The 27,906-nt window shown below is 51.8% G+C and overlaps 2 protein-coding genes across 2 annotated transcripts; one reads left to right on the plus strand and one right to left on the minus strand.

Annotated features, from left to right (window-relative positions):
- Positions 1 to 1,855: 1,855 nt before the first annotated feature.
- TP53RK (TP53 regulating kinase) lies at positions 1,856 to 4,661 on the minus strand. The gene is made up of 2 exons (XM_082744781.1): positions 4,223 to 4,661; positions 1,856 to 2,448 (listed from the first exon to the last, which is right to left on the minus strand). Exons 1-2 carry the CDS (start codon positions 4,650 to 4,652, stop codon positions 1,970 to 1,972), a joined length of 909 nt encoding a protein of 302 aa, XP_082600907.1. The 5' UTR covers positions 4,653 to 4,661; the 3' UTR covers positions 1,856 to 1,969.
- A 6,552-nt stretch (positions 4,662 to 11,213) lies between these two features.
- Positions 11,214 to 27,571, plus strand: SLC2A10 (solute carrier family 2 member 10; the record flags this gene model as incomplete). The annotated part of the gene is given in 6 exon segments (XM_082744775.1): positions 11,214 to 11,227; positions 11,229 to 11,266; positions 18,848 to 20,107; positions 20,785 to 20,907; positions 23,046 to 23,181; positions 25,237 to 27,571. Coding segments are annotated over 6 exon segments (1,650 nt in total). The 3' UTR covers positions 25,316 to 27,571.
- Positions 27,572 to 27,906: the final 335 nt, after the last annotated feature.

Raw genomic sequence — 27,906 nt, forward strand, 5'->3', positions numbered from 1 at the left:
ACATAGTGCCAATTATTATATATTAGATATATAGTGCCTATTATAATATAAAGATAAAAATATAAGCAATAAATATAACATATAATATAAAAATCATAATAATATCATATCCAGCATTTCATTTCTTAAATTATCAGTGAAGAGCACATGGGCCCAAGTACTCTCTGCTACTGTGACGTCTTGGACAAGTTCTCCCCTTCCTGAGCCCATCTCTCCATCCACAGACTGGGGATAATACCCAACTTAAGAGTTGTTTGAGATCCAATATGAACACTCCTGGCACAGTATTGATGAGGAGTAAACAGGCAGTGACATGAACGCTCGTCTCTACTAGTCACCACTACCCAGGAAGGGAAGTTTTCACTCACCCCTGTTTATCTTCCTCAGCACAGGGCTACCAAGGTGAAGGAAACACAGTCCAGGACCCATGGGAATGCTCACTCCCTGCGCACCCCAGAATCCCACAGGACACTGGCCACACAGAAGGCACTCAAAGTCTATTTGCTAGCAAGAGTTGACAAGGAGGAAAGGTATTTTACTGTACTTCCCCACAGCCACACACCTTGGGGAAGAAACAGAGACCTGGCAGGGTTGATTTTTGGTTTTTTTAAGATCTTATTTATAAGATAGAGATCACAAGGAGGCAGAGAGGCAGGCAGAGAGAGAGGGGGAAGCAGGCTCCCTGCTGAGCAGAGAGCCCGATGCAGGGCTCCATCCCAGGACCCTGGGATCATGACCTGAGCCAAAGGCAGAGGCTTACCCCACTGAGCCACCCAGGCGGCCCCCTACCTGCCAGGGTTTTAAGCATCAGCTAGTTGGTGGCATTTTGCATCTTCGCTCAGTTTTCCTGCCGCTTCCCTTGAACCAGGCTGTACCAAACTTCAGTCCTTCCCAAGCCACGCCACATCTTTTGTTCTGTGTACTTATTACCTGTGATATAAATCAACTCGCTTCTTTCCCTATATAAACTAAAAGGAACTTTATATCGATCACTGGTCTTCATTAGGAGGTAACCATAAAAATACAGAACGAAACTAAAAACAATGCTGTATAGTTACATAAATTTCAGCTGCCTGAAAGCTATGAACCTGCCTTTTTTTAACAAGACAAGTTAAGCAGTATTTTTCCTCTTTCTGTACTATGACCCTCAAAAAAGAAACATATTTACATCAAAAGTCGGTATATACCTTGTCTATATACCTTTGAAATAATTTTAATTAACACCTAAAGTAGTATTTGTTTCAGGGATACAGGTCTGTGATTCATCAGTCTTACACAATGCACAGCACTCACCATAGCACATGCCCCCCCCCCAGTGTGCATCACCCGCCACCCCATCCCTCCTACCCCTGCTCCCCTCCAGCAACCCTCAGTTTGCTTCCTGAGACTTAGTCTCTTAGGTCTGTCTCCCTCTCCAGTATCATCTTGTGAAACAAATTTTTTAAAACAGTACTTACACGTCATGCACTCTGATACTCTCTAGTCTATGAATCTATTTCATTTTTAAAATGCGGGCAGCATCCCACTACATTGGTTTCCAGAGGACTATCCCATGTACCCAACAGAAAATGCTGGATTGGAGGGCTGAGAGAGACATCCATCACCAGCTGGGGCTTTGTCCTCGTCCCACCCGAAGGACTGAAAAGCAAGTAACGTTGTCCCTGTGTGGTTCGATGTTCTGCAATGCCATGCCTACGTACCCAGCATACACGTGGCACCGCTGGAGGAAGCCTGTCCTAGATCTCTTCCAGACACCCAATTCTGCCTAGAGCATGTCTTCTGTACACAGTAAGCTGTTGAGAACAGTCAACTGCCGATGATAATGACACTTAACAAGCATGATCACAGACAGCGCTTAAAAATATCTCAACACCTTTATTTAAGTCTAATCTCATCATACTCAGAGCACTCCTTCAAGTTCACTTTGACATAAATGGCCCAAGTGTCCACACTTGTCAAGCAGGCTCTTCTACCCGACCATGGACCTCTTTCTTCCTCTCAGGCGCACTTCATCTAATTTTTTTAGCACTGGCCTGGACTTTTTGGAGAAGGTGGAGTAGCTCTTCAGAAAGGCTTCAAACACAGTCTCCGTATTGGGGTGGGTACTGAGGAAGGCTTTCTCTAGCACGTAGAGATCAACCCCCTTATCTTCAGGAAGGGCTGAAACGAAACTGAGTCCAAAGTCTATAAGCACGATGTTCAGCTGCTCCACGGGGGGTTTCAGGAGCATGTTCGAAGTGGTGAGATCACCATGAATGAGGTCTTCATCGTGCATTCGAGCCAAAACCTGCCCGACTGTCCTGGCTAAGCCAAGGAGGCTTTGAGGAGTTTTTTCAGTCTCCATAGTAGACTGAATATAATCTCGAACAGTCACTGAGCCTTCGATTTCTTCCATGTATAAGCAGTTGGATGCATAGTCTACGAAAAAGACAACGGGAGCACATATCCCTGCAGTCAAGACAGAAATGGTTATTGGATTAGATTCTTTCTTAATGTTAAGTTTAATTTTCAAGGATTGAGCCAGACTTTTACCGTGCACATCTGCTTATTTCAGGAAAAACAACAAAAACAAAAAAAAAAGATTGAGGAAAGCTGCAGAACCGTACAACGTCAGTAAGAAGTTTCCCCTGTTCGTGCCCTGTAGGATTGTGCCTTAAGCCACCCCACAGCTTAGTTTAGTGGTGCCAAAGTGCCTTCCTCCTTTCCACTCTTTATGATTGGATTTCATCTGTCATACTTATCCCCTAAACAAAACAAAACAAAATAAAACAAAGAGCCAGAAGGGTAAGCTTAGTCAGAGTGCGTTCTACCTCAAAAGGACACAAACGGGCCAAACAATGTTGGCTGAAAGATTCACCTTTGCAGTTAGAAAGGATGGGTTCAAATCCTGCCTCCCTTCCTGATTAGTTGTATAACCTAAAAGTCACACCAATTCTCTTAGCTTGTTTCTGATTCTAGAACATGAGAATGATCCTTCCAAGAATTCAAAGAATTCATCACATTCAAAGATTCAGTGAGTATTTTTTTGACAATCAGGCCCAGCACACTATTCTAGATACTGAAGACTTATCAGTGAGGATACAGCAGGAACCAAAGCAGCTATGATCCCTCCTTAATGGAGGGATCGTTCTAGAGAGGGTGAACACAGAAAACAGGAACACACAAATAACTTCATTCAATCCACCCAAGGGCAGAGATATGTCTGTTTGTCCTTACCGAATTTCCTCCAGCTCTCCCACTACCTAACAATGTTCTGGTGTAAAGCAGCTACCTCAAGAATATTAATGAAAGAAAGAAAGGATATGGAAAAGTCAAAAGCCAGTGTTTCTGAGTCAGAGCTTATGGGCTGAGAGCCTGACAGCCTGACTGGGTCACTCACGAGCTGTGTAACCTTGGGCAGTTACCTTCCCTCTCTGAGCCTCAGTTTCCCATCTGAGAACAAGGCGTACTGTGACGGAGTACAACGGTTTTAACGAAACAGTAACAAACGATTTCATGAAACCTAAAAAGGGCCGAGCTCTAGGTACCAGCCATACATCCAAACATACTGTGACTCCCATGTACAGGTGAGGGAACCGAGGGCGAGGTTAAATAATTTGTTGAAAGCCTGCAAGAAGCAGTGCTGTCGGTATCTGAACGCAGAGAGCCTCGCTCCACCGCAAGAATCTGTAATTACATCTAAGAAGTCATGAATGAGGGCGCCTGGGTGGCTCAGTCGGTTAAGCAGCTGCCTTCCCACGGGCTGGGGATCCCAGGATCTCAAGATCGAGTCCCGCGTGGGGCTCCCTGCTCGGCGGAGAGCCTGCCTCTCCCTCTCCCTCTGCCTGCTTGTGCTCTTTCTCTCTCTGTCTCTCTGTCAAATAAAATCTCTTAAAAAATAATCATGAATGGGGAGATAATGCTCGAACACTGAAAGGGTACAAACGGGGAAACCAAGGCTCGGGGCATGCTCCCCGTCAGGGGCAGCAGACCTAGGAACTGAACCAGGAGCCACGGCTCCAGCACAAATGGTTCCCCCTGCTAGGAAACGCAGGTCCTCAAGAACGAACGAATGACTAACGAGAGAGATGAAAGGACGGCATTTCGCAGCAGAAGTTCACGCAGAGGATAAAAAAGGAAACTGAGGCAAAACGGGGCGCGGCGCTCGGGGGAGACCCTCGCCCGCGTCCCCGGGGCCCCCAGGCCTCCGGGCCCCCCAGGCCTCCGGGCCGGGCCGCCTCACCTGCGCGGCGGCAGCGGAGCAGCGCCCGGGCCTCCTGCACGGTTCGCCGCCGGCCGAGCCGCGCCTCCAGCGCCGGATGCCGGTAGCCCTTGGGGAAGCGGTGCTTCACCACGGCCGCGCGGCCTTGGAAGTGGCCGCGGAACACGCGCGCCTCGGCGCCCTGCTTCACCAGCTCCAGGCCGCTCAAGAACCGGCTGCTCCGCTCCCGAGCTGCGGCCAGCGCCTCGGCCTCCGGCGCCGGGTCCTCGTTCTTCCCGAGAGCAGCACCCCCGGCGGCCGCCATGACGGAGCCCCGGCGCCGCCGCTCGGGGCCCGTCGGCTCTCCCCGGAAACTCCCGGCGATGTTCGGTTCGCTCCGTAAGCCTTCGGACCTCTTCGGCCACTCCAATGCCGGCACTTCCGCCTGTGGAAATGGCCCCGCCTCCCACATCCTCGGCTATCTCCGTAAGTCCTCGGCAACTCTCGGTCAGAAACTCTTCTTGGCCCTCCTGGGCTCTCTCCTGCAGGATTGCGTCTGATGGTTGGCCTTGGTGGCCTCGCCTCCCAGTTCTTTGTCTCCTTCCGGAAATAGTTTACTAATGGACTCTAAAGAGCGTGCTAGTTTGGGGGGTAAATTATATGGTCACCCTATGGGTGTTAGAGTGGCGGCGGGGTGTGGGTAGTGGTACAGTCTTACATGAGGTGGTTAAGAAGGCTTCTGCGAAAAGAGAAGGCTTCTGTGGACAGGTGACGTTTGAGCGTGGTTGGGTGGGTGAGTGGGTGCCTGGAAGAAGAGTATTCCAGGCAGAAGGTCTAGCAAGTGCAAAGGCCCTGGGGGAGAAGTGTGCCTGGCATGTTTGGGGAAGAGCAAGTCTCTGTGCTTTAGTTTCTCATCTAAAAATAAGATTGTAATTAATATCCATCAGGGAGGTTTTGTGAGGATTAAATGAGGAACCAGGGGTAAAACACATAGAACTACGCCAGGCATGTGAGAAGTATTCCGTAGATGAAAGCTGTTATTCTTTATGGAGGGCTTAATACAACAGCCATTAAAATTAGGCTCCCAGCATCCAACCAGTCTTCAGGGGGACGGGCCTCCCTACAGGGCGGTGCCCCAGGGCGACACCAGAGCCACAACGCACTGTAGAAGACCCTCCCTTCCCCCATTCTTGGCTGCCAGTGCTCAGAGACAGGAGCAAGGCGGATTGTGTGGCTTACAGCAAGAACCCTGACTTGTACCACCACTGAACGGCTGGGTGTTTGGGGACTGCATTAGTTAGGCTGCAGGATAAGCTGCTATGAAAAGTGACCTCAGATAGTGGCTTAATTATGAGAGATCTTTCTTTCTTATGTAAAAGTATGGACCTGGCATCCTCAACTTGGTTGCTCCCTTCTCCGAATCTAGTCCAGTTGCCCCCGCCCCCTCGCTGGCAAGAAGAGAGATGAGATTTGCGACAGTCGGCTAAGAACTCGATCCAGAGTTCCACAGGTCACTTCCACTCACATCCTATTGGCCGGAACTCAGTCACACGGCCCATGAAGCTAAGAAGGAAGCTGGAAAACCTATTCTTTTTTTTTTAAGTCTTTTTTTCCTTTTTTTCTTTTTTTTAAAGATTTAATGACTTATTTGTTTGACAGAGAGATCCCAAGTAGGCAGAGAGGCAGGCAGAGAGAGAGGGGGAAGCAGGCTCCGTGCTGAGCAAATAGCCCAATGTGGGCTTGATCCCAGGACCCTGAGATCATAACCTGAGCCAAGGCAGAGGCTTTAACACACTGAGCCACCCAGGCGCCCCTGGAAAACCTATTCTTTAGCAGGGCAGTCATGAACTCAGCTACAGCTTCGGGAAAATATCACTAAAAGGAAATAGTGGAGGAATTATAATAGGACAATTAGTGTACTGCCACGGTTTTGATATTTTAAGCGGCAAATAGCAGTTTTGTCAATTAAAAAGCTTATTTAGGATAAATAATAATCTCATTTATTATCCAACAGAACAAAACTATAAGAAGTAAGGGGTCCCGAGTGTTCTTCAGTCACTTTATGATTTCCAGGACCCAAGGTCTTTCCGTCTTTTTATCTTTATGTCTGTATTCATCCCCTTCATCAGCCTCAGCTTTGGCCCCTACGCTTGTCATCTTATGGTCGCAAGACGGCCACCAAAGTTCCACACGTGTAAGGAGAACACAAAATCATCTGGCCAAAGAGGAGGGGGCTACATCCTATACACTTCTCTTGATTTGGGAGAAAACCCCTTGCTGGAAGTCCCTCGTCTCCCACCCACCAGGCTTCCTCCACAGGACATTGGCCACAAATGGTCCATGCGTCTTTGCTTTAGCCGCCGAGGCAGCTGGAAAAGTGAGAATCTGGCATTTTGGGCCTGTACAGACAGACACCTGCTCTGGAAGCAAGGAGGAAGGAAGCCAGGCGTCGCCACTGGGGAGGCAGCCTCAAGTCCCTGATGCACCGTGTGATGGAGAAACGAGCATCATATCTTTAAGGTTCAGATTTCTAGTTTTACCGTTAGAATTGTTTAGTAAGGTGAAATATTAAGATGTTGCTTGTGAGGGTGCCTGGGGGATGGATGGCACTCTTCATATGCTCATTCCGCCACCCCCCCCCCAACCCGTCATTGGGACCCTGTTTGAAATACTGAAGAAAGGCCCTTTCGTCCAGGGGTTGCTATGACACCAGCCCTCAGCTCTGCAGCCTCTGCATTCCATTCATACCCGGGGCCATGCCACCTTCTCAGGCATCAGACCCTTTGTGTGGGCACAATGTGGTTTCCAGCAGCTTTCCTCAGCCCAGACTACTCAGAGCTCACCCAGAACCAGTTCTATTTACAACACCTACTTTCCCAAGTTTGTGCCTTCATTATCATAATTGTTAGTGACCACATAGCCATCTCCGTGGTTACCAAATTTGTCTGAACCCCTCCTTTGGAAAATCCTCTGTGCAAACATATTTACAAGTCCCAGGCTCGCTGTGGCCAGAGTGGTTCTTGCTTCTATCATAGGAAAACCTAGTTTAAAACCTTTCAATGGCTCCCCATTGCGCTTAGGATTAAAGACCCACGAGGTCCTACATGGGACCCTTCTGTCTCTCTTCTAGGCTCATCTCTGGTCAAGTTCCCATTTGCTCTCTGATCTTCAAGCACCTTTGCCTTTTCATAGTCTCTCATTCTTACCAAGTTCCTTCTTTTGTTAGGGCCTTTGCATCTGCTATTTCCCAAAAGAGAAGTGCTCTTCCCTCCCTTTGTTGCCTCGACCCATCCAGACATTTTTGCAGGCTCAGCTCAAGGGTCACTTCCTCAGGGAGGCCATCCTTGACTTCTCAGAGGAGAGAAACCCAACTTTGATGAGTTCTGACATCTCTTTTTGGCATCGTCACGGACTTTCCTTTTTTGTATGTTTGTATGACCATTTAAAGAGTGGCACTTCCTGAAGGCCATGCTCTGTTCTTGCCTTTTGGGCCTTTCCGTGGGGCAGCACACAATGTGGCAGGTGGCTTTGCCAGAGAGGGTGAGTGACAGATCAGAAGAGGGTGGGCGAGATGGAAATCACCATCTTTTATAACCTAATCTCTGAGATGACATCCTTCACTTTTGCTGTATTAGAAACAAGTTGGTCAGTCCTGCCCACCTTCTTGGGAAGCCATTTTTGAAGACGCTTACTGAAAGGACCCATTAGATCATTTCCATTCTCACTTGTGAAGAGGGATGCTCTATTCTCTAGAAGGGACAGAGCCCAATAGCAATCCTGCATATCCTCATGAATTTAAAGTGAGCCACAGAGATCGAGAACATCTAGGGACTTCATGCCCTTTCTAACATACAGCTTCTGTAGGTTATCTCATGGAAATGGAACAGCCCAGGCCTTGGTGTACTAGGCCCCCATATCACCGATCTGTCTTAGCCACACTAACTCAGGAAACCGAGGGGTAAGCAACTGCCCTGACCCACTGTTCCAACCTGGGATCCTCTAGGGGCTGGACAGATCAGAAACATAGCTCCTGGCTATGTCTGCCAACACTGTTGTCAAATGAATGCAGATTAACTCCTCCTCCTCCTCCTCAAGAGAGAAGCCGGTAACTCAAAGAGGCCAGGGTTTGGGAAAGAGAAAGGGAGAAATTTATTTGGGATGCAGGCAGCCGGTGGGATGGTTGGTGACAGGTTCAAACCTTAACACCTGACCTCTCCTCCCACAAGACAGACACCTGGGTTTTATAAGGAGAGGACCAGGGGGCTACTGCAAGACACCTGGCAGGGAGTGTGTGATCACGAGTGGGGGTTGTTATGTGTTCAGTACATGATCATGGGCAGAGAAGGGATGTGGTCTTCTAGACACTCCTTTGCTATTGGAGCTTTTCTGGCCTGGCGATTGGAATGTTCCTGTCATTGCGAAACATCTTCATCAGTACAAGAAAGTGCAATGAGGAATAAGAACAATGGGTTTCAGTTAGAGCATGAATTAAGGGGTCTTGTCTATTTCTGGCTTTAACTTTTGGGGTCTATAGCTGAGTAAGGACTCACAGACATCCAGGTGACAATTCTGGATACTCACAGATGGAGGAGGAATTGTCATGTGACAATGGCCACGAGGCCCCCTTGGACTCTTCTCCATCCCGGAAAGGCAACAGAGCGGGATGGAGAAGAGCCCGATTTCCTCATAAGTGGGCTTGACTCCCCGCCCAGCTACATCCTGGTGTGTGTCCTTGAGCACAACAGATCTTATTATGCAAGCCCCTTACTTCACCTCCCTTTGGCTCAGTTTCCTCATTCATAAAACAGGAGCAAATGGTAATAGTTACCATCTCATGAAGCAGTTGTGAGGGTTAACAGTGAGCTAATACATGCAAAGTACTTAAAGTGTATAATTATCACTTAATAATCTATTGTTCCTATTATTATTGCTGCATAACAATTTACTCCAGAACCTTGCACCTGAAAAGCACCCATTGATTATACTCCTGGAATTTGCGGGTTAGGAATCCAGACTGGAAACAATAGGGACAGCTTGTCTCTGCACCACAATGTCTGGAGCCTCAGCTGGAAAGATTTGATGGCTAGGAGCTGGAATCATCTGAAGGCGTGTTCTGGAAGCAGGGCTGGATGACTTCAAGAGGAGGACCACCCACTGGCGTGTCCACTCATGGCCCTTCTATGCCTTGGGCTTCTTCACAGCATGGCAGCATCTAGGTAGTTGGACTTTTTAGAGGCTCAGGGTTCCCAGTGCCGCAGCCTCAGGAGTCAGCAATGGCAACTCTGTGCCACCTACTGGTTGAAGCAGTCGCAAGCCCACTTAGATTTCAAGGGAAGAAACAAAGAATTTTGGAGCCCTGTTTTCAAATTGCCCTACTGAGGATCTGGGTGTGTTGTTTTCAGAACTGTACAAGGGTCCCCTGGCTCAGAAGGTCTTGGTGGTGCTTCTTTGCCAAGAGGGCTATATGTGTCTGTGGCACACAATCCCCGCTGGGTGAGAGCATGACTCACGATGCCCATGAACCAGTGTGTCCGTGTGAACATGCCACGAGAAGCTGGACAAGCCTGTGGCCATGTGAATGCAGGCCTTATCAGTGCATTTTTGCCTGAGGAGAATGAGTGGGGTGTCCCCAGTCTGGTTTTTTTCTAGAGCTCATATATGGAATTGCTTGCCTATGTTCACACGAATGCCTAATGAGAACTTAACTGTCGCACACCCAGAACAGAACTCTGCCCCAAGCCTCTCCTCTCCCAGGGGTTAAGTCCTTGAGTCTGTTTGCCATCAGATCTACTTTCCTCCACCCTCGCTGCTATTCCCTTTGTCCAAATCAACCTCTCTCTCAACTCCCAACAGCCTCTTCCTCTTCGGTTCCCCTAGTTCTGCTCTTGCTGTCTATAACCTACTAGAACTCTCCAGTTATTTCTTGTGTCCATGGGAATAAAATCCACATTCCCGGCCCTGGTTTCCCAAGGTCTTAAAAGATCTGGTCCTTGCCAACACTTCCCTGCACTTTTCCCACCAAACCTTGTGCTCCAGACACCGTGGCTTCACATCCCTTCTTCTTTATAGACTCCACAAGCTCCTTCCACCGCGGCAGGGCACCACCCTTGCCTTCACTCTTCCCTCCGCCTGGAACCTCAGGTCTCAGCTCAAACATCCCCACCCCCCCAGCAGAGAGCAGCCTTTCCAGACCCCCACCTGGGGCAGCGACCTGTGCCTGTACACCCCAGCAGCCTGATTTTCTTCTCTGCCTCGCCTTCACCACTAGTCAGATATTTCTCTCTCTCTCTCTCTCTTTTTTTTTTTTTTTAAGATTTTATTTATTTGACAAACAGAAATCACAAGTATGCAGAGAGGCAGGCAGAGAGAGAGGAAGGAAAGCAGAGCACAGAGCCCAATGCGGGACTCCATCCCAGGACCCTAAGATCATGACCTGAGCCCAAGGCAGAGGCTTTAACCCACTGAGCCACCCAGGCGCCACTAGTCAGATATTTCTGCGCTTCCCCCTCTAGAAGGCAAACTCCACAAGAACAACAAAGAATGTCTTGTCCTTCCAGCCCACCACCTAGCACAGCGCCTGTGGGTCCTCCGGCGGTGTCCCAACCCAATTGTCCAGTGAAGGCGCTGTGGTCCAGGGGAATGGGTCTGCGTGGCTGAAGCGGGTATATGAGTGTCCTGGTTGGTCAGCAAACGTGATTGTGTGTGTGAGTGAGTGTGTGTCTGTACAAGGGCTGGAGAGGCCAGCAGGGACCGAGGGTGCTCTTTCCTGTGGGGAGCACAGCAGAGGGCAGCGTGTGGGGATCCCCACAACAGGGATGACGGTGGACGGGGACCAAGAGGAGGTCAGTGGGCGGGGACCCCCAGCCAGGCCCGGGGCGGTCCCTGGCTCCCCTCGTCCCGCCTCCCCGCACAGGGGGCCCGAGTTGGCCTACGTGGCGGCAGCGCAACCGGCGGGCGGGCTGGGAGGAGGGACGGAGGCGGGAGGCGGGCCGGAAAGTTTGTTGGCGGCCGAGGCGGGGACTCCGGCGGGGGGATGCGCGCCGGCCCCAGCGCCCCCAGCTCGCGCGGGAGTCGTGCTCGCCATGGGTAAGTGGAGCTCGGGGGGCTGCACGCGGGGGAGCCCCTGCGACCCCAGCCGCGCGCCGGCCCCCGCCCCCGCCCCCGCCAGACCCAGTCGGGTGGGGACAGCGGGCCCTGGCTGGGCGCTGGTAGGGGACGCGAGCGCACTTCCTTCCCTGTTCCTTTCTGCCCAGAAAAAAGTGAGCCGGGAGTGCTCTGGACTTGACACTGAGCGCGAACTCCGGGCAGGCCCTCTCCCGACCAATTCAAGTCCTGCAGCCTCTCCCCGCCTCCCCCCTGCAGGGGAAAATGCTCCGATTGGGCAGATAAAGGAACAGAGGCTCCAAAACGAGCAACTTGATGAATCCGTTTGCTGCACACTTCTGTTGCCAGGCCTCGGGAGGCTGCCATGAACAACACAGACAAAACCTCTGCTTTGGACGTATTGGATGTGGGGAAACTGAAGATTAGAATCCACAACTGGGAGGGGAGGTGGCGGGGAGAATAGGGTATTGCTTTGCTGCTACAGGAAACTGGGATTTCCATTTCTCTCTCTGGATCCCTAGCCTCATTCAGTCATCAGTCGTTCATCCTTCTGCTGTGTGGCAGGGGTTGGGGACTCAGTGGTGACCAAAGCTGATGACAGCCCTGTCTTCCGTGGGGCTGACATTCCAGTTGAGAAGCTGGACAGGAGTAAATGAATGAAATAATCTCCAAGAGTGATAAGATGCTGAGGAATACAAAAAACGAGGTGGTGTGAAAATGTTGAGGGAAGCAGCTTCTTTAGCTACGTGGGTCCTGAACGTCTCCCAGGGTAGGAGGCACTGGGGCGGAGGCATCACTCAGAAGTAGGTGTGCTACAGTCTAGAGAAAGAGTAACAAGAGGGCAGGGATAGCACATGCAAAGGCCCTGAGGCACCAGTGGGCTGGTGTGGTCCGGCCAGTGTGACTGGAGCACAGTGGGCAAGGGGACAAGGGTGGGAGGGAGGTCAGAGAGTTAGGCAAGGGCTAGATTGTGAGAACTTTGTAGGCCATGGCGAGAAGTTTGGGTTTTATTCCAAATGACATAGGAAGCTGGAGAAGAGGTTTAAGCTGGGGTGGGACATGACCTGAATTGTGTTTTAGAAATTCAGTCTGGATTATTCTGTGGAGAATCCTAATAGCTAACAGTGGCTACAAGATATGTAGGCATATAAGGTAGATATTACTATTACCCAAATTTGTAGATGGTGACAGAGAGGTTGATGAGCTGCCCAAGGTCACACAGCTATGGCATAGAAAAGCTGGGACAGAAGCCCAGCGCTCTAGCTTCAGTCTGCATTCCCAACCACTGTACCACCCAGCCTCTCCTGCACAGTCATGGTACAACTGGTCACCAACTCCAGCTCGGACTCCAAAGTATATGCTCATAACCCTCAAGGTGCACTGCCCCAGAGCCTGAGGGAAACACAGGCCCAGAGAGGTCCTCCCAAGATCACTAGCTTAACCTTGGACCCTCACACCTGCCCCTGCGTTCCCTTTGCTGCCTCCTAAGTTAATCCAGTGGCTGTTGACTGAGCATCTTCTGAGGGCAGAGCTGGGGGTGGGTGGAAGCGGGGGAGGGAGGTACAGACGAACTGGTCCTAGGTTCTGTCCTCCCCATCATCCCAGCTGCTTTCCCAGGCTCCCTTTCTCCAGGATTGGGCCCCGGGTGTAGACCTGGATTCCAGCCCCCATCCTCCCACTTCCAGGTGCACCGTCTAGTCTACTTCTCTGACTCTCAGCTTCCTTATCTGTGAAACGACCCCGCCCCCCATAAAAGATGCCATCACAAGGCTGCAGAGAGAATGACGGGAGCAAATGAGCAAAAGGGCTGGGCTCACCACCTACATGTGGCAAATGGTCTGCGCATGCGAGCTTTTCTGTTTCTTTTCCTTTTTTTTTTTTTTTTTTTTTTTTTTACCACATCTATTGTGGGACATGACCTGAATTGTGTTTTAGAGATTCAGTCTGGATTATTCTGTGGAGAATCCTAATAGCTAACAGTGGCTACAAGATAGGTAGGCATATAAGGTAGCAGTCCAGTCCCTGCTCTGTCATTTACAAACTGTCACCTTGGACAGTGTCTTCACCTCTCTGTGCCTCAGTTACTTCATCCGTAAAATGGGAATGACAGCCATGCCTGGGTCACAGGTTTGCTGTAGGAATTAAGTCAGCTGATGCAGATACGGCTTCCCGTAGGAGAGGCAGGCTGGCTGTGGTGAGTGCTCTGGGAGTATTAGCCATGTTGGGACATTTGGAAGCCAGCCCTCTGGCTGAGGATAGTAGCAGAGTTCAGTGTCACTCTCGTTTCTCCCTGGAACCTGAGGGAGAGCCGTCGCAGCTCTCTGGCAGGGAAGGGACCCAATGCATTGTGACTTCTGGTGGGGAGACTGTTCTGGTGTCACCAACAAGAGGCTCCCTGGACTTACAGCTGGTGATACATCCAAACCTCCAAAACCTGACTTCTTTCCCCTTCCCTTGCTCCCTGATTCTCTCCCTGGGAAGCTCTGTCCTCTGCAGTGAGGGGCTTAGAGGATTAAGGGATTTTCTCCAGTGTGAGACAACTTCACATACAACCTTTTGTTGGTTTGTTTAGAAAGGGAGAGAGAGAGAGAGCACGCACGTGTGTGTGCGTGCATGCACGCCCGTGTGAGAGCTGGGGGAGAGGCAGAGGGAAGGGAGAGAGGAATCTTAAGCAGGCTCCAAGCTCAATGCAGAACCTGTTGTGGGGCTGGATCTCACAACCCTGAGGTCATGACCAGGAGTCAGACATTTAACTGACAGAGCCACCCAGGTGCCCTAGACAGATCATTAATAGAAAGGGGGAGCAGTTCCCAAACCCAGGCTGGGCCCTATTTGGGGGGCCAGGATTCACTCTACTTCCTGTGGAGTCTGGCCCCTTCCAGGCCCTAGACCTCTCCAAAGAGACCTCTGTCTCAAGAGCCATAACCCTTCCTCTCTGGCTTCCCTAAGCCCCCAGAGCCCCTTCATCCAATCTTCTGTTTATTCAACAAGTATTTACTGAGGGCCAGGAAGTGTCCTCAGCAGGGGGCAGACAGCTAAGGACACACACAAAAAAATTCCTATTCCTTTGGGGTCAACATTCTGGTTGGAGAGAACAATAAATATGGGAGACATATAGTTCTTTCAGACGTGAGAAGTACCTTGGAGGAAAACCAGCAGGGATGGGCATTAGAAGTGCCGGGTGTGATGGGGAGCTTGGTCTTTTTAGGCCAGAGAAGGCCTCCCTAGAAGGTGATATTTGAGCCAAGACCAGAGGAAAAGAGAGGAGTGGAGGGGGAGGGCTCTCACAGCTTTCTGCCAGGTTCAAGTGTATCTGACATGGCCCCTGGGAGGCCACGTGCTGACACCTCCCTAGTCCCCCAACTCAGTCCTCGGTTCATGAGGCGGAAACCTTACGGAGCCCCTCTGGGGCATCAGGACAGGGCTGGGGCTCAGGAGGCACAGACAGGAAGTCTCCATCGCTGCCCCGCCCGGTTTAATGAGGAAGACTCGGCAGCAAACTTGAGATGGTGTCAGCCAGTGAAGGGGGGAGGCCGAGTTGGTGAGATGGGGAAAGGGTGGCTTGGAGGAATTAGCCAGGGCCGCCCCTGGTTTACCTTAAGCAAAAAAAAAGAGAGAAGAGGAGGGGAGAGGAGAGGAGAGAAGAGAGAAAAGAAAAGCAAAAATTAGGACCAAAGTAAAAAGGGATATTTCTTAGTTACTGAGAAGTCCGTGGATTCAGGAGCTGGGGCTTGGACAGTGTTGTCAGGGACCCCCCAGGGAGAAGATGGCCCCAAGCGGCCCCAGGCAGGTAAACTACCAGCTTAGTGCCTTTGGGGAGCAAACACATTGACCCAAAGTCAGCCACGTGGCTTTCATCGCTTCCCAGGGCCTGGGAACCTGCTGGTTGGCCAGATCTGGGTCAGGGACATGGCCCTGGAGCTAGGCAGTGGGGGTGGAGGTGGGGGCGGTCCTTTGTACCCAAACCAGGAGACTGAGAGACAAAGCACAGGGAAAGGCAGTGCCCCAACAGAGGGCGGGGGATGCCAGAGAACAGAGATGTATAACCCCAGGCCCTTCGGGGAGGTGACCGCGAGCTGGGGCTGGGGAGGATGAGTGGGCCTGGGGGGGGCACAGGGGGTGCAGGGGAGGGCAGAGGGACATGAAAATGGATGGTGTGTGCTGGGAACAAGTCGGGGGTGGGGGGATTGAGGGGGAGGGAAAGTGGGGACAGAGTTGGGGGAGGGGAAGTGACTGAGGAGCTGGGCTGCGGCCCGGCCCCCCCCCCTCAGGTAGGGCCTGGGAGGACATGAGAAGGAGTTAGGACTTAGCAGAGGTCGTGGGAGCCAGGAAAGCGTAAGGAAGGGAATGTGCTTCCCTAGTCTTTCTAATGACCCTGACTCCTTGGGGGCTGTCCTTCTTCGTTGTATGAGACACTGTTGGTTCGCTGTTGGGGTTGTTACAAAGATGAGTTGAGAGACTAAAGTCTTTGCACAGGGGAGCTGCGCCGTAAATGGCGCCGGTTATTATTACTATTTTATTTCACTATTCTTTTTGCTCCTCCGCTCTTAACCACTGTGACCTGAATCTGCCCCGGTGCATTTTCCAGCAGGACCTGTGGACAGTCAACTTGGCCTCTGAGCCCCTTGGCTGGGTTTCCTTTCAGCTCCAGAGGAACTGAGGAAATGGCAAACAAATTCTGTTTTCACTTAATTGCCTCACATGGCTTCAAGGAACCTTCCCTTCTGGCAGCAAGCTCCAGGAACCGAGGGAGAAGGGGCAAAGGGAGGTGAAGACAGGGCAGGACCCCCTCATCTTCCTAGGGTCTCACTGATGGTCCTGAACAGGAAGCACACGGCCAGCTAGAGAAAGGAGGGGCTGAGTACCCAGGAGGGCGGGGTGGGAGGGAGAAGGGTGAGCAGAAATGGGCACCGAGCCTTCCACCCACGAAACTCCTCCCCCTACACAAAAATCGCCTAACAGACACGGGGAGAGGGAGAGGTAGGAGAAGCCAGCGCTAAGTCATACTATGCCAAGGTCTGGAAATGGGGTGGTTAAGGGGGCGGATTGTGGCACCAGACTGCCTGGCTTTGAATCTAGGTTCAGCTCCTTGCTACTTTTGACCTTAGACAAGCCACTTCACCTCTGGCGGTCCGTTTGTTCATTTATAAATAATTCAAAAGCTCACTCCATGAAGTTATATTAAATTAAAGATGTTATTGCACTTCAAGTGCTCAAAGCAGTGCCTGATTCAGAGAAAACACTCAGTGAATCTGGCTGCAGTATTATGAATGTTCTTGTCAGGCCCAGGATGGGTGTAAGTGAGATAGATACTGCTTTATTAATCTAGATGCTTCTAGAAGTATGTAAGGGCAAGTATGGGAATTAAGCATTAAGAGTAACCTGTACCGGCATTGCCAGTATGGGGGCTGCAAGCCACATGTGGCTGTTTTTACATTTCAATTCATGAAAATTAAATACAATTTTAAATTCAGTTCCTTCATCACGTGAGCCCATGTTAAGTGCTCAGGAGCCATATGTGCTGGTGACCACGCCCTCTGCCCAGTTCAAGCCTCCCAACACTTGCTTCCATCCACTGAGAATGAAATTCATTATTTTCTTCATGACCTAAAAAGTTCCATGTGACCTGGCCCCTACCTACTTCTGCCTCATTATCTCCTATGGTTCTGGCCACCCTGACCTTACTGAAAACACAGTGATTAAAAGCCAGCACTCTCCAGCTGCATCAGTCACGCACTTGCTGTGTGACCATAAGAAAGTTTCTTAACATCTCTGAGCCTTGGATGATGATGCTAATAATAATGTGTTTTAGGGTTGTTGTAAAAAGGAAATGGGTAGGGACACCGTGGTGGCTTAGTCAATTGAATGTCTGCCTTTGGCTCAGGTCATGATCCCAGGGTTCTGGGACGGAATCCTGCATTGGGCTGCTTGCTCATCTGTTCTCCTCCAGGGGATTTGAAGAGGCAGCTTTTCCTGGACAACATTGATTGATGGTTGTGACTCATAAGCACATGGAACCAGTCAGACCTGGCCTTTCCCTGCCCTCCCTTTTGAAATCACCTCCAGCCCCGGAGCCTCCTGTCACCTCTTCTCTACTTCGCTGGCTGCTGTCACCTACCAAGCTGCCTGCAACTCCCAGGCTTTCAAAAAAGAAGCACACATTTCCCTTGAATCACCTGAGGGGGCCCTTTATGTGAAATTCTTTGTTGGGGCGCCTGGGTGGCTCAGTTTTTAAGCGTCTGCCTTTGGCTCAGATCATGATCCCACGGTCCTGGGTCGAGCCCCACATCGAGCTCCCTGCTCTCTCTCTCGGACAAATAAATAAAATCTTAACAACAACAAAAAAGAATTAAATGAGTAAATGTGTGTAAAGTTCTTAAACCAGGGCCTGGCACTTCGTGTCCTGTATGCACTGGCTATTAATATTAGTGGTTATTGTTCAAACATACCAAAAACTTTCTTGCCTCAGGGCCTTTGTTTTTGCTGTTCCTTCTGTCTAGAATGTTCTTCTCCCAGATTTTACATGGCTTTCACTCACTCTCACTCAATTCAGATCTCTGCTCAAATCTTCTCTCTTTGAGAGGTCTTAACTGACTACCCTATTTAACCCAGAACTTCTCCATCCTTTTCAAATCCACTTTCCCTGCTTTTCAGAATGCCATCTATTACCACCTGAAGTTATATATAGATTTACTTATTGTCTGCCTTTTCCTACTAGAATATCAGGTGCTTGGCAACACCACTGTATTGCCAGCTCCAAGAACACTGTCTGGCATGTTGTAGATGCCAGATAAGTAAGTTTTTGAATGACTGGATGGGCGGATGCATGGAAGGATGGGCAAGTGTGTGGATGGGGACACAGGGGATGGAATACAAAGACTGGTGGCTGAATGGCTGTATTTTGGGGAGATGCATCAAGAAACCAGATGAATGGTGAATTTCAGAGTATTTGAATGGACGAATGGATGGATGAGTGTGTGCTAGCTGGAGCCAATGGATGGACGAAGGGGGGGTGGATGGGTGATGAGATGGAGTGGATGGATGGATGGATGGATGGATGGAGGACAAGTGATGGATGCATGAATGTGTGCATGGGCTGGTGGATGGCTGGATAAATGGGTGGAGTGGATGGATGGAGGGATGGAGGAATGGAGGAGATGGATGAAGAATGAAGAGGATGGCTAGACAATGGGTGAATGGATGGATGCATGAACGCATGCCGGAGTAGGTGGAAGAGTGAATGAGTGGATGGAGTGGGTCAGTGACCAGGTGAAGTGATGGACGGATGGAGGGATGAAGGGAGGAGTGGAAGGATGGATGGGTGGGTGGGTGGATCAGTGGGTAGAGAGATGAATGACAGTAGTTGGGTGGAGAGGCGGGTGGAGGAAGGAAGGAGTGGATGGGTGGATGAGAGATGGATAGATCAATAGGTGAATGGACAGGGGAACAGAGTGGGTAGCTGGATGGAGACAGGAGGGCTTGACAGATGGAGGGAAAGTCCAGGGATGGATGCTGTGGCAAGGAACCATCCTGAACTCTGCTCCTGTTGCTTTTGTTTTCCAGGCCGTCCTCAACTGCTCCTGCCCCTGTGTGCCTCTGTGTCTCTACTGGGTGGCTTGACCTTTGGTTACGAACTGGCGGTCATATCAGGCGCCCTGCTGCCCCTGCAGCTTGACTTTGGGCTATCCTGCTTGGAGCAGGAGCTCCTGGTGGGCAGCCTGCTCCTGGGGGCTCTCCTGGCCTCCCTGGTGGGGGGCGTCCTCATCGACCGCTACGGCAGGAAACAAGCCATCCTCGGCAGCAATGCAGTGCTCCTGGCAGGCAGTGTGAGCCTGGGCCTGGCTGGGTCCCTGGCCTGGCTGGTCCTGGGCCGCCTGGTGGCTGGCTTTGCCATCTCCCTCTCCTCCATGGCCTGCTGTATTTATGTGGCGGAGCTGGTGGGGCCACGGCAGCGGGGAGTGCTGGTGTCCCTCTATGAGGCCGGCATCACCCTGGGGATTCTGTTGTCCTATGCACTCAACTATGCCCTGGCTGGTGTCCCCGGGGGGTGGAGGCATATGTTCGGCTGGGCCGTGGCTCCTGCTCTGCTGCAGTCCCTCAGCCTCTCCTGTCTCCCTGCTGGTACCACGGAGGCTGCACCCTGCAGAGACCTCATTCCTCTCCAGGGAAGTGAGGCCCCCAAGCTGGCGAGGCCGAGCTACTCCCTTCTGGACCTCTTCAGGGCCCGGGATAACATGCGAGGCCGGACCGTGGTGGGCCTGGGACTGGTGATCTTCCAGCAGCTAACCGGGCAGCCCAATGTGCTATGCTACGCCTCCACCGTCTTCCACTCGGTCGGCTTCCGTGGGGCCTCCTCCGCCGTGCTGGCTTCCGTGGGGCTCGGCGCCATGAAGGTGGTGGCTACACTGATGGCACTGGGGCTGGTGGACCGAGCGGGCCGCAGGGCGCTGTTACTGGCTGGCTGTGCCCTCATGGCCCTCTCGGTCAGTGGCATCGGCCTTGTGAGCTTGGCTGTACCCATGGACTCCGGTCCAGGCTGCCTGGCTGCGCCCAACGCCAGTGGGCCGTCTGGCCTCCCTGGAGACTCGAGCCTGCCCCAGAGGCCTGTCACTCCACACCCCCCACCAACGACCCGCCAGAGCCCAGGGGAGCCAGGCTTGCCAGCCTCTAAGAAAATCAAGACCCTCACAGCCCCTCCGTGGCCTGTTTTGGGCACCGCTACCCCCACGTCCCCCTCCGCCCCGGAGCGCGCCGCACTGCACTGGGCTGCGCTGGTCTGCATGATGGTCTTCGTGAGCGCCTTCTCCTTCGGGTTTGGACCAGGTAGGCAGGTGATCTCTGGGAGTGACTCTGCAGCCCCCCCACCCCCACCAGCGGGAAGGTCAGGGACCCTGTCGGTCAGAGTCTCAGAGGGACACTGGAGGTGGCTCGACCGAAATGCTAGGGAAGCTTACACTTTAGGGCTCCTTGCTGATGCGGGCACTCCTTCCACGGGCCTAATTTCCTGTTCGTAGACTTTAGTTTTCTTATAAAGGGTCCCTAATTATTTAAGTTTCAGGCTTCATGAAACTTGAGTTTGCCCCTGGGTAGAACACTCAACGGGTTTACTCGGAAGGGGTTCTGGGGGCACCTGCATGGCTCAGTGGGTTCCGTGTCTCCCTTCTACTCAGGTCATAATCCCAGGGTCCTGGCATTGAGCCCCACATTGGGCTCTCTGCTCAGCAGGGAGTCTGCTTCTCCCTCTCCTGCTGCCTGCTGCTGTTTCTCCTGCTTGTGCTCTCTCTCTCTGTCAAATAAATAAAATCTTAAAAAAGAAGGGAGGGAGGGAGAGACGGAGAAAAGGTTTCTTCAGCGGTGTGGGGGAGGCCGGGGGAGGACTGGGTGTCCCGGGGCCTGAGATTCTGATGAGTCACATTGTTGGGGGGCTGCCCGCTGGACCATGGGTGCCAGGCCCCGGTTCCCACCCCAGCCCATGAGTCCTCCCTGCGTTCCTGTCCTAGTGACCTGGCTTGTCCTGAGTGAGATCTATCCCGTGGAGATCCGAGGCAGAGCCTTCGCCTTCTGCAACAGCTTCAACTGGGCGACCAACCTCCTTGTCAGCCTCTCCTTCCTTGACCTCATCGGTGAGTCCTCTGACCTAAGTCCATGGTCCAGGTTCTTCTGTTCCAGGAACAGTGGCCTGGGTGGGCTCTTCTTGGCTCAGCAAGGTTGCATGGCCATCCGCAGCTGGAAGGTGGCAAGATTCTGATGCTCAGGCCTGGGGAATATACCAGCCCCTGGAGTCAGGGTGGGTGGGGGTCAGCTTCACCCAACCATGTGGACAGATGTGGGGGAGATGGTTCCTTGAAGGAAAAGGGGGTGCTAGTATCAGCAAAGTGGGGACAGAGGCTGGCAGACAAAGACAAGGAAAGACATGACCCTCGAGGCTTCGATCCCTGATAATTCCAGGCCCCATCAATGAGGGGGCTGATTTGATTGACAGCCTGGGAGTCTAAGTTGAAGGAGGGGAGGAGCCTCTGTCTGGAAGCCGGCTCTGATTGGTGTAGTAGGGGAGGGAACAAAATCCCGGTGGGGGGATGGGGGAGTCTGAAGGCCCGAGCGTGGACCTGTGGTCCCTCCCCGACAACACACGCGTTTGCACAGACGTGCATGCGCATGCACACACACAGACGTCCATTGTTTTTATTGTAGCCCGAAAGCCCTCACATTAAAGCAGGGGAGTTTTTGAAAATTTCCTTCTTGTAGCCGCAGAATGATTCTGTAAATGAAACTGTGAGGAATGTAAAATTCTCCAGGCCCAGCAGTGGGCGGTAGTCCCTGCCCTCACTGGTGAGAATGTGGCTGAGACCAGCAGGTACTGGGCTGCCCGCTTTTCGCCACCTTTTCTATTCTAAACCGGCTCAAACAGGCTCGTGTCCACCTGCCGGCAGGACACTTCTAGTGTGGGTGACGCTCTGATCTCATATCTAGTGTGGGTGACGCTCTGATCTCATATCTAGTCTGGGTGACGCTCTCTCTTCCTACCTCGCATTGGAGCCCCGTCTGAGCCATGGTGGGGTGCGGTGGGAATGATCTCCGACCAGAACACCGGAAAGGGTCTCTGAGTCGCTAAGATGCTCCTGGCCCAAGGAGCCAATGTGGGAGAGGCTCCTTCCCTGTGAGCCCCAAGGCACACAAGTTCTTAGGGCTCAGTTATGCCCCCATTTTCTGCAGCCAAGCATTTCCTCCTCAAAGGCACAGCACCACCCCCCCCACCTCCAGCCTCCGCCCCTCCGTGGGCTGTGGGAAAGCCTGGTACAAGTTCATGTCCACTGTGCTTGTGTCCCAGCCCCACCCCCCCAACCCCGTCTTAGGGAAGCCAAGCTTCTTCCTGTTGCCTCAGTCTTCAAGCCTCCCCTTTAAGTGGAGTAAATGAGGAAGAAAGGGAGAGAGGGAGGGGGAAGGAGGGAAGGAAAGAGGAGGGAGGGGCTTACTAGAATGGTACCAGACCCTTCCCATGCCCATTTCTCACATGAGGCCGCCCGTCTTTCCCAAGCCCCCCCGGGGAGTGAGCCCCGCTCACTTCCAATCTAGCTCTCTCCCCGCTGGTGTGAGGATGAAGTGGAGACCTGCCTGGTCAGGGGAGGGTGCTCAGAGGCCACGACCTCTACAGGTGAGAATGGCCATGACTCTGAAAGGTTATCTGTGCTTCTGCCTCAGCAAAGCCCTTCTCTGCCCTGGGCTGCCGGACTTCACAGGAGCCGGGGTCGTCCTGGGCCTTCACCCGAGGCTCCTGGAAGAGGCGAGGGCTTGGGAGCCGGCTGGGAGTCAGACACAAGCTACACGGGCTGAAACTCTGTTCCCTGGACTGTCACTTCATTCACCCAATAACCAGTTTGGTTTTAGTTTCGGGGCTGGGCTTGGCCGAGGCGGGGTCCTGTAGTTATGCTGCTGTTGAAGTGAATGCTGTTGCCCCCTCCATTCATGGTTTCAGATTATGACCTTAGTCTGGTGAGTGTCTGAGAGGTAGGTGACTTTTCCCATACCAACCCGATGCCCACGCCTGTGTTTGCGGGTCTGGGCCCTGGCCCTTTGCCTGCCTCTGGGATAGCCAATCAGGCTCCTGCTTTAAGGGGCTTATCTGACAGCTTGTTGTCGTAATTCTGCACATCGAACATCTGGAGAATGTGCTTTGGGTGAACTGATTGGCGTTGCTCACCCTGGAACCAGCCATTAGGCCCAAGCTGCGCCCCTGCTCACGCTTCTGCTCTCCTGTTCCCAGGTGCCATCGGCTTGTCCTGGACCTTCCTGCTCTATGGGCTGACTGCTGTCCTCGGCCTGGGCTTCATCTATGCATTTGTCCCTGAAACAAAAGGCCAGTCCTTGGCAGAGATAGACCAGCAGTTCCAGAAGAGAAGGTAAGAGGACACAGGACTCGGAAAGGACTCAGCATATCCTGAGCAAATCCGTTCAGGGTTTACTCCATGTACTTTCCCTTTCCAAGAGGGTGTTTTTCTCCTCCTCCTGACCATGTTACAGTGCCTGGACACTGTCCGTTTTGTCTTGTCTTCGTAAGGGAGCTGTTTTCCTGGAGTTGTGTCTTCCTAAAGCAGAGTTTCACTGGACTTCAAGTCCCAGCTCATGGGAATTTCAAAAACATGCAGTTACGGAATCGCATGAGGTCAGAGTAGCAGGATCTTAGAGTCTTGGAAGCTTAGAGAATAGAGCTTAGAGAATAGAGAATAGTATAACTGTGGCCTTTTAAAGGCACACACGCAGAACTGCGGGCTTAATCTACTCATTCAGCTGGTGTTTATTAAGTCCTTACTACGTGCCAGGCCATGTGTGGATCTTGGGAAATGTGGCCAGGTACGATGGGCAAGGTCCTTGTCCTCATGGAGCTTCCATTCTGGTGGAGAAGGGGGACAGAAAACAAACAAGCCAACAAATGCAGCAACAAGAGCATTTGGCTAGTGATATGTATCTGAAGAAAATGAAATAAGGCAATAGGTTGAGAAGGCCTGATTGTAAGAGTGGGGAACAGTGGGGGTTGTGGCTAAATTAGAGCGGGAGGCCAGAGAGGACAGGCCTCACTGAGAAGGTGCAATTTCAGTTCGTGAGAAGGAGACAGCTATGTAAAGATGAGGGGGAGGAGAATTCCAGGTAGAGGGAACAGCAGGTGCAAAGGCCCTGAGGTTGGGAGTGTATCCCGCATATGCAAAGAACCCCAAGGAAGCCAATGTGGCTGGAACAGAGGGAGGGAGGGTGGCCAGGAGGGGTAAAAGATCAGATCAGCCAAGTTGGCAGGAGCTCAGTCATGTAAGGTCTTTGGATCATAGAGAGGAGTTGAGAGTCTTAGCATCATGGGGCCTTGGGCTGTTCAAATAAGAGAATAATAGGAGCATCAGAAGACACCTAAAAACACTACCATCCTACATATCCTTGGCAAATGCCCCTGGTTCCTTCTTGTAGTAAGGGGAGTCGGCAGCACCTAACTGCCTGTTCTATTCCTAGGAGGCCCTAAATGACTGAAAAAATAAATCATTCTAAGTGGGAGTCGGAACTTGCCTCCTGCACTGCCTGCCAAGTCCCACCCCCACCCCCCAGTCCCTGAAGGGATGCAGAACTGGTCCGGTGTAAAAGCCTTTCACCTGCTCCATTCCACCCCAGAGGGATCTCTGCCAGCGGAACACCCCAGTGTGTTGGCTGACCCCTCCACAGGCCCCTTGGCCACCCAGTCCTTCTGGTTAGGAAGTAGATTGGTTGCTCAGGATAGTCTCAATGTGGGGGGTCCAGGGCTGGGGTGGCGGCTGTGCTTCGAGAGGTCATCCAGGGTCCCAGGCTCCTCCTCTCTGGGTGCTCTGCCGCCTCTTTGATAATGACCTTTCCCACATGGCCTATGACGGAGAGCCACCACAGGCCTACAAGAGGGAAGGGAGAAAGGGGATACAAAGCCTGGAAAAGGCACCTGTCATATCCACCAGCATCCTTTGGACAGAACCTGGCTATACCTACGTGCGGGGGAGGCTAAGAAACAGGTGCTTTCATTTGGAGAGCCCTGTGCTCCACTAAAATTCAAGGGTACTGTTACTAGGCATAAGGGGGGGGGGATACAGATACCAGGAGCCATCTGGAATCTCTGCCATCCTGACTTTCTTGGGAGAAGATTCCAGAACCCCTCCTCTGGGATGAGGCGCTAAGGAGGCAGAAAGGCAGGTAGAAGCCACCTTTGGGAGAAAGCAGGAGGTAATTGAGGGGGAGGGTCAGGCTGGACCTGGGGACTCGGGGCACATGGCAGAGCCTGGGCCAACCTGTGGGGCAAGGAAGATGAGTCTGCCATGACTTTAGGAGACAGAAAATTAAGGGGGCGTTGGCAGGGTCTGGCAGTCCTCACTTCAGTCCCTATAGTTCAGATATGAGTCCCTGAGTTCAGAGTCCGCAGAGACAGAGACTTTCTACTCTCTGCTTGACAGGTTCGCTCTGAGCTTTGGCCCCAGGCGGAGGTCTACCCGCATTCCATACACCCGCATTGAGGTCTCTGCAGCCTCTTGAAGAGCCCATCTGCCTGGAAGATGCTGGAACCATGGCTTTAGCAGATAGTCTCCAGTTTCCTGCTTGCCTGGCCCCTGGAGCACGAGTTCTCGGAGGTCCTGTTAAGTCATCCCTGCTCCAGAGGAGGTCTTTGGGCCCAGGTGAAAGAGGAGAAAGTTTGAGAACCCAAATGTCTTCCTTTTGACGCTCAGGCTCTGAGGGGTCCTGAGGATCTGCCTTCTTGCCTCAGTGTCCCCGCGTCTTTGCACATTCCCGCAGTACTTATAATGACAACATCTCATGGAGGCTGTTGCTTTCTCAAAGAACCTCTAAGATCCCAGCCCTGGAAGGAAGTTTCCTCTGGCCTCACCCCCAAATCCAGATGAGGAGACTATATTCTCTGCTCTGTTTTCCCATCTGGCTGGGACTTTCTGGTGAGGGGAAACCTGCTTTTGTCATTCACCAGCAACTCGGACTGGTGGAGGGAGAAGATGCGTGAGTTCCAACCTTGCTTCTCTGGTGTCATGGCTGTATGACCATAGGCCTCAGTTTTCCCCATATGTATAATGGGCAACCTGGACCAAGGAGTTCTTAAGATCGCTTCCTCTGCCAATGAGCTGGAATTCTAAGTGCTGCTAAGATAGCGCGTATTCAGCATGGCCCCTCCTCCTAAGTGGTGGGCCATCTCTTTAGTGAAGTCAGTTTTAATTAGGGGAGCCAGCCGTAAATAGAATTCCAGAATCGTGGGCACTAAAACCCAAGAGCTTCCACGGTGCATGAAGCCAGCTCCAGGAGCTGTTTCCAGGATGTGCAGGAAAGCTTTGCAGAACGGAGGTGGGTTTGGAGGCCAACAAGCCCGGCTGTTGGCATTGCCTGTCTCCTGGCCGCTGTTGACCTTGACTTGCTAACAGTTCTCACTAGCCTCGGGTCCCGCATCTGCAGAATGGGGATGATTAGGCCCCCGGGGTGTACTTAACCCCTGTCTTCCTGCAGGGGGGTCTGCAGCTGGTCCTATTCAGCTAGTCGGGGCCTGGCAGGGAAGGGTGGGGGTGGGGGGGTGAGGTTTCTGCTCACCTTGTTACTCAGGTCCCCACCTGTGGGACATTGTTCAGGGTCAGACCCTGACAGGTGAGTCAGATGGAGACTGAGCAAGAAGTCAGGCTGGAAGTCACCAGAGGAAGGGCCTGGCAGGAGTGAGGTGCCAGATGCTGAGGAAAATGAGGAGCTAAAGCAGACTGGGGAGCCGGTGTGGAACGACGCTTCGTCGTGCATGCCTGCTTCATACCCACAGGACTCTCGACTTCTCTCCTCTGGTTCTAGATGCTTCCCTTGCACCCAGTGATGGGCAGGAGGCCCCTCCCATTACCTTGTGCGAGCCCCTTCTTACATTTTTGGGACTTTGGCCAGCTGGCTGTTAAACAGCCATTTAAGGATAACTTTAAATTAAAAAGTTAAAACTTTAATTTAAAGATAACTTTTAATTAAAAATTTAAAACTCCTTTTAAATGATGGAATATTTCAGTAAATTATATTAAAAGCCAAAGTAATAAATACTAAAACCTCATCACTTCCTTACTTTGCTACATTTTACTGTCCTCTGGCCTCCTGAGGTGACATGCATGTAGTCTGTCTTAGGAGAGACACAGGGGAGGTCCTCCGCGCCTCCCGACTCTGGGTACGAGGCGTCGTCATGCCCACGGGGGTGACGTGGCACCACAGGGATGGGGGAACCCTACAAGGCAGCTTGACTTGTTTCCTTGATGTTCCAGCCTTAAGCGTGTGATGGATAAAATGTTAATAATGTAAATTAACCTTGCGCGTGTGTCGGTCAAGTCTGTAGCTGAGACATGGCGAGTGGCCCTAAGAATTGAGGGAATGGTCTTTCACTTTCGAATGCTATTGCCCAAAGCAACATACAGGTGGCTCACATCATCTCTGAAGGTGTTCTGACCCACATCTTCCTTGTTTTACTTTCGTCTGACTCATTAACGTCAACAACGCCTTCCCGTCGAAACTACGCCGGCTCTGCAGAGACGAGACGGGAGGGGCTCCTTTGCTGAGTCGGATTGCTGTCCTGCATTTATTCCTGGTCTATTTTTGTCAACTGATGGCAAAATTGCAGTGATGGTTGGTTTTGGATACAAGAATTTGGCAACAAATAAATTCATCTGCAAGAATGAGTTGGCTCTATAGAATGTATAAAGGATATTTACGAGAGTGTTATTATTTGTAAATCTGTAAATTTTGTGTAATAAACAGATAAAATCTATACACACACTTACCAGCACGCCACTCCTTTTATCTGACCTCATGGGGCCTTCAGATGCAAATGTCTCTACAAAGACCCCCAGGACTCTCTCAATTCCCCTTTCCTGTCAGCCTAGAGAATGCTTAGACTAATCTTAGAGAGGTCAGGGTTATACACTCAGTGGTCAGACAGGGAATGTAAACGATTAGACCCCTGTGGTAAGACAGCAGGGAGCAGTGAGGTCTGTGGAAAATGGCGAACACAGGCCCTCTGTAAAAGGGAGAGCTGACCAATTCCAGCAGGCGCCTGCCGTGCCCATCATGGCCTGACCATCTGTATTTTCAAGGAAATCCAAAAGTTTAGA

Source organism: Mustela nivalis, assembly GCF_964662115.1.
Source record: "Mustela nivalis genome assembly, chromosome: 8".
In the NCBI taxonomy this organism is placed as follows: domain Eukaryota; kingdom Metazoa; phylum Chordata; class Mammalia; order Carnivora; family Mustelidae; genus Mustela; species Mustela nivalis.

What these genes read in the sequence shown, in the direction of transcription:
- TP53RK (XM_082744781.1), bottom strand. Translation starts at nt 4,652, where the DNA reads ATGTGGGAGGCGGGGCCATTTCCACAGGCGGAAGTGCCGGCATTGGAG. An exon ending in GCTCCGCTGCCGCCGCGCAG is followed by an intron (nt 2,449 to 4,222) that starts GTGAGGCGGCCC and finishes TCTTGACTGCAG; the next exon opens with GGATATGTGCTCCCGTTGTC.